This window comes from Plectropomus leopardus, chromosome 21, assembly GCF_008729295.1.
Source record: "Plectropomus leopardus isolate mb chromosome 21, YSFRI_Pleo_2.0, whole genome shotgun sequence".
Taxonomy (NCBI): domain Eukaryota; kingdom Metazoa; phylum Chordata; class Actinopteri; order Perciformes; family Serranidae; genus Plectropomus; species Plectropomus leopardus.
Window position 1 is genome coordinate 301798 of NC_056483.1, and position 6000 is coordinate 307797.

The window sequence follows — 6000 nt, forward strand, 5'->3', positions numbered from 1 at the left end:
TCTGAGCGTCCGCGCTGTGTGTCCCACCAGGAGCTGGAGGCGGAGCGAGTGACGCTCCTGGAGGAGGTGACGTCCAACAAGAGGAAGATGCAGGAGCTGGAGGACAGCCTGCTGTTCAGGCTGACCAGCACTCAGGGGTCCCTGGTGGAGGACCAGTCCCTGATCGAGGTGCTGAGGGTCACCAAGACCACCGCCCAGGAGGTGCTGCCCCCCGACTCGCTCTGTCTGTTACCTTTTAAATGAAATGTCTCTGACTGGAAGACACGAACTAAAGACGGACACAACAATCTTGTTTCCCAGGTGAGTGAGAAATTGTCGGTTGCCGCGGAGACGGAGGTGAAGATCAACCAGGCGAGGGAGGAGTACCGGCCCGTGGCCACCAGGGGGAGCATCCTGTACTTCCTGATCGTGGAGATGTCGCTGGTCAACGTCATGTACCAGACGTCTCTGCGTCAGTTCCTGGGACTCTTCGACTCGTCCATGCAGAACTCGACCAAGTCGCAGCTCACCGCCAAACGCATCGGCAACATCATCAACTTCCTCACCTACCAGGTAACGCTTGACTTGATTTAAATTGATTTGATTTAATTTGATTTTGATTTGACCTGCGTACCTGTGGGCCGTCCCTCAGGTGTTCTGTTACACGGCCCGCAGTCTGTACGAGGAGCACAAACTGCTCTTCACTCTGCTGCTCGCTCTGAAGATCGACCTCCAGGCTCGAAACATCTCGCACCCCGAGGTGCTCACCTTCATCAAAGGTCACACAGCCTCCTCCTCCTCCTCCTCCTCATGTGCTCGGGTTTGAAAGGGTTAAACTTTTCTGACAGTGAATCTGCTGTGTGTGTGTGTGTGTGTGTGTTTAGGTGGAGCCTCTCTGGATCTGAACTCTGTAGAGTCCAAACCGCGGCGCTGGATCCTGGATCAGACCTGGCTCAACCTGGTGCAGCTGTCGGGCCTGCCTCCTTTCTCCCAGATCCTGACCCAGGTAGGATCCAGATCCTGACCCAGGTAGGATCCAGATCCACTGACACGGGAGCAGTTCAGTTCAGTTCACAAGAGAAGTTCTGATGCAGTCAGATGTAAAAATAAAGTAAACAGGAAGGATTTCTCGGCAGATGGGAGAGGCTCGGGTGCTCTGTGATTTGTTCGCCTTAAATTGTTCTTACGATAAAAAATAAAAATAAAATCATAAAAATATTTTGAGCAGGTCTCCGTGTGTCCAGGTGAGCCAGAACGAGCGCGGCTGGAAGACGTGGTTCGACCATCCGACGCCAGAGGACGCCCCGCTGCCTGATGGGTACGAGGAGAAGCTCGACACCTTCCGGAAGCTTCTGCTCATCCGGAGCTGGTGTCCCGACCGAACCACGGCTCAGGTGAGACCGCCGAACACACAAACATTATGTTTTTGGAGAGTTTTTCCTTTGAGGGCAAACGGAACCAAGACCACACAAGACCGGCCTGAACCCAGATCTTCCCCTGATGCTGTTTTTGATCAGCCTCCCCAGCATTTTACGTTGTCTGACTCTTCTGACGATTTTATAATATCGAATTAATTTATTGACATATTAACCCTTTGAAACTGATTTTTTTTTAACAAGTTCATAAGAGGAAGAAGGCAATGAACACCTTAACAAGAAACGGCCCAAAACTCTGCAAGATATCAATAAAAAAAAGTATAAGAAAATTAACTGAAAATAATCATATAATTATATAGTATAAAGTGTATAATGATACCAGACCCCGAGGAGGGCCACTTTATTAGGGGCTGACAGTCACAGGAAGATCAGATTTGATTTTGCAAATGCTCCAAAAATACTCCAACGGCTGCATACGAGCAAATAATGTGACTCCTCTCCGGCAGCGAGAATGACACTGTGTGTGTGTGTGTGTGTGTGTGTGTGTTGTCCAGGCGCGGTGTTACATCTCGGACTCTCTGGGTCAGCAGTACGCCGAGGGTTTGGTTCTTGACCTGGACGCCATGTGGTCAGAGAGCGACAGCAGGACGCCGATGGTGTGTCTGCTGTCGATGGGCTCCGATCCGACCGAAAACATCGAGAGACTCGCCAAGAGCAAGGCGAGTGAACGCCACGGACGAGTGCGCAAATATCAGTCAGTGGACGGAGGAAACATGAATGATGGGAGGATGGATGGTTTGGACATTTAAGGGAAACAGGAGATAAAAACTGACCCACAGAGGGCGGAGTCTGCATGCAGGACAGCATGAAGGCAAAATGAATGAATAAATACAAAAACAAGCAACATCAAAGAAGTTAGAATTAAATATGGCACATTTTAATTTCATCTGCAAGTTTATCGTTATTCTGAGTATTAAAACCTAAATGACTCTCTGCTTTACAGCATCAGTAATCCCAGATACTAAAAGTTAAAAATTGGATTTTGAAAATGTTTTTATTATTTTTATTTTTGAGGGACTTTGACTAAAACCCCAAAAGTGACAGAAAGGTTTCTATTTAAAGACCTGGATGTCTGAAAACAGTAAAAACTAACAACAAGCTTTACAGTAATTAGATTTCTCAAAGGGATGAAAAAATTACAACCCAAACCGAAATCATCTCCATCTCCTGAAACTGGAGCGGATATAATCAGTCTGTCCGTGTACGATTTGAAGAATATGTCGTAGTTTAATAATTTATGTGAGCGTGATGGATACGCTCTGTGCCTGCAGGGGGCGCCGTGTCGTCCCATCTCCATGGGGCAGGGCCAGGAGGTCCACGCTCGCAGGCTATTGGCCAGCAGCATGACGGACGGCGGCTGGCTCCTCCTCCAGAACTGCCACCTGGGTCTGGACTTCCTTGATGAGCTGCTGGAGACGGTCACCGCGGCAACGCCAGAAAGCGTGCACAAAGGTTTCCGGGTGTGGCTGACGACCGACGTGCACCCCAGGTACCTGATGAGACACGGCGAAGCACTGTGGCGCCCCCTGAGGTCACAGCGCTCATTACAACATGAGATTCAGCATCGGAGGAGCTGAAATATAAAGTTTGTTCTGAGTCCTGAAAAATCCTTAAATTCACCGTTTGTTTGTTTGTTTGTTTATTTGTGTGTTTGCTTCAGATTCCCCATCACCTTCCTTCAGTCCTCCATCAAGTTCACCAACGAGCCTCCTCTCGGTAAAATACTCGCAAACTTAACCCAAATATTCGCCCGTAGATTTTATAATGTCTGATTGATCGACACATTAACGTTTTGAAACTGAGCAAATTACTCAGTGAGCTTGATTTTTTTTCCAAAATCATAAGCAGAAGGCAAAGAGCTACTCACTAAGAAATGGCCCAAAAACTCATTCATTCAGAGGACTGACTGGTTTATAAATGTGGTTCTCTGTCAGGGATGAAGGCCGGTCTGAAGAGGACCTTCAGCGGCGTCTCTCAGGATCAGCTGGAGATCAGTAACCTGCCTCAGTGGAAACCTCTGCTGTACGCCGTCGCCTTCCTGCACACCACCGTGCAGGTCCGCCTTCACTGCCGCCTTACAACCATTTAAAGCTCCAGAGTGTCAGATTTAGGAGGATTCAGTGGCGTTTTGTGGTGCCGATTGCAGATTACAGCCAGCTTTAACTTCTCCTGGTTAGAAGTCCTTCAGTGTTTCAGGAGGTTTTTAACTGGGAGCTGAATAATCCACGAGGTCCACAACATTCACGAGCATCTTTTTCTGCATTTCATTCAAAAAAAAAAAAAAATTCAATTAACTGAATGTGTGGTGTGCCCCCTACAATAACACCACCAAAGAGTCCCTTCAGTATTAGCTTCAGTGAAATTGGTCGGAAATTTAATTCCAAGTGGCATTAAAAAAGTCTTAAAAAGTCTTAGATCTTATTCGCCTTGCCTGAACATACATATGTATATATAAATGAGATAGACTAATATCAGCCGAAATCTGTTTTTCTGCTGCTACAGTGGCACACACAAAAATCTGAAACACAAAAACGCAAAAAATCCTTCTCTCTCAGCAGTGGTTTGTCCATTCTGGGCTCCTGTAGAAACGTGGCGGTGCAATATGGCGAGGTCTGTAGAAAAGGACCTGGTCCCTGTGTAGGTTTAAACGGCTCATTCACAGGAAATAAAAACACAACCTTTCTGATTTTTATCTGATTATACACTAAGAAAACACTCAGATTAGATTATTTTCTCTTTCTGACGATATGTTCCCTGAATCCTTCACGCTGGAGCTTTAAAGCACTTTTGACAAACATCCTGGTTCAAATATTGTCAGCCGTGAGTTTAAAGTCTGCAGGTTAATTTCTGATAGAAATGAATTCAAATGAATGTTTGTGAATAATATTGTGCCATTCTTTTTTTTTTTCTTTTGTCCGGCCGTCAGGAGCGCCGTAAGTTCGGTCCTCTCGGCTGGAACATCCCGTACGAGTTCAACCAGGCGGACTTTACGTCCAGCATGCAGTTTGTGCAGAACCACCTGGACGAACTGGACCCGAAGCGAGGGGTCAACTGGAGCTGCCTGCGCTACATGCTGGGTGAGACCTCAGGGTGACATCAGACCACGTGACAGGATACAGCTGATGATACCGCAGGATGTAAAACAGGGAACCACATGACAGGATGTGACAAAGATATGACAGAGTTCGATATGACACGGCGACAGTGAAGCTTCCTCTGTTAGAGCTGCTCGAACATCACATCGGTTTAGTTGATCTTTTCATGACTCCGAGGCCGGAGGTGTTATGTTCCGTATGTACGTCCCATTTTCCTGAACAGGACATTCCAAGAAGGCCTTAAGGGCGTTTTCAAATTTGGCACGAACGTACACTTGGACTGAAGAATGAACAAATGCAATTTTGATGGTCAAAGGTTAAAGGTCAAGGTCTCTTTTACCTGGTCCAGCTCATTCTCATGAAGGCGATATCTCAAGAACAGCTTTCGATTTGGCACAAACGTCCACTTGGACTCAGCTGTTATTTTGGTGGTCAAAGGTCAAGGTGAATTTGACCTAGCACCTGACTCATTCTCGTGAATGAGGCCTTGATGGAATTTCCTCAAATTTGGCACAAACGTCCACTTGGACTCAGCAGTGATCTGATTAGTTTTTGTTGTCAAAGGTTAAGGTCATTCTCAGGAACACATTGATAAAGTACAGCTGTAGGGATTTTTTTCAGATTTGGCACAAACGTCCACTTAGACTCAAGGATGAACTGATAAGATTTTTGTGGTCAAAGGTCAAGGTTAATCTTTAACTTTTCTTCTGGTAATTCTAGCTTTAAAAGCCTCTTGACTCCGTGTCCTCATGTTCGTACCAGGTGAGGTCCAGTACGGCGGACGGGTGACGGACGACTTGGACAAACGTCTCCTCAACACCTTCACTCGTGTCTGGTTCAGCGAGAACACCTTCAGCGAAAAGTTCTGCTTCTATAAGGGCTACAGCGTCCCCGGCAGGGCCAAGACGGTGCAGGACGTCCTGCAGCACATCGAGGCGCTGCCGCTGGTCGACTCTCCGGAGGTCAGAGCGCGCTCACACGCACGGCCCTCTGCAGCAGACCGACCGGCTGCCGCTTCATTTAAGCTCTGTGTCTGCAGGTTTTCGGGCTCCACCCCAACGCTGACATCACCTACCAGACCAACCTGGCCAATGAGACGCTCAGCACCATCATCAGCATCCAACCCAAGGACAGCGGGGGCGGGGCCGGCGAGACCAGGGAGGCCAGCGTGCAGCGGCAGGCCGGCGAGATGCTGGAGAAGCTCCCGCCGGACTACGTCCCCCACGAGGTGAGTCCGTACTGCTGCGTAGCTTTAACCCTTTAAAATCCATTTTCATGTGGCGCGCTCAGACGCCTGGACCCTGAGCCAGCCCAGACCGCGGGTCCTTAAAACATATTAACCCTTTGAAACCTGGGCCCTTGATTTCTGACAAAAACGTGGGAAAAAGGCAGTAAGCAACAAAGAACAAATGACTCAAAAAATCAGCGATCAGGAACTCGTACAAAGTTTAAGAAATGACCTGAAAAGTAGCACAAAAAACAAAAACAGG

The 6000-nt window shown here is 47.7% G+C and overlaps 1 protein-coding gene across 1 annotated transcript in view; it reads left to right on the forward strand.

Annotated features, from left to right (window-relative positions):
* The window catches only part of dnah5l (dynein, axonemal, heavy chain 5 like), a 53662-nt gene extending 47762 nt beyond the window's left edge, over window positions 1-5900 (forward strand). The window contains exons 83-94 of the mRNA XM_042510851.1: window positions 31-201; window positions 301-552; window positions 632-758; window positions 864-985; window positions 1224-1373; window positions 1910-2074; window positions 2687-2904; window positions 3076-3131; window positions 3350-3471; window positions 4342-4492; window positions 5273-5472; window positions 5550-5900. Of these exons, the coding sequence (XP_042366785.1) occupies window positions 31-201; window positions 301-552; window positions 632-758; window positions 864-985; window positions 1224-1373; window positions 1910-2074; window positions 2687-2904; window positions 3076-3131; window positions 3350-3471; window positions 4342-4492; window positions 5273-5472; window positions 5550-5774 (1959 nt within the window). The 3' untranslated portion in view covers window positions 5775-5900. The remainder of the gene's footprint in view (window positions 1-30; window positions 202-300; window positions 553-631; window positions 759-863; window positions 986-1223; window positions 1374-1909; window positions 2075-2686; window positions 2905-3075; window positions 3132-3349; window positions 3472-4341; window positions 4493-5272; window positions 5473-5549) is intronic.
* The last annotated feature ends 100 nt before the right edge of the window (window positions 5901-6000 follow it).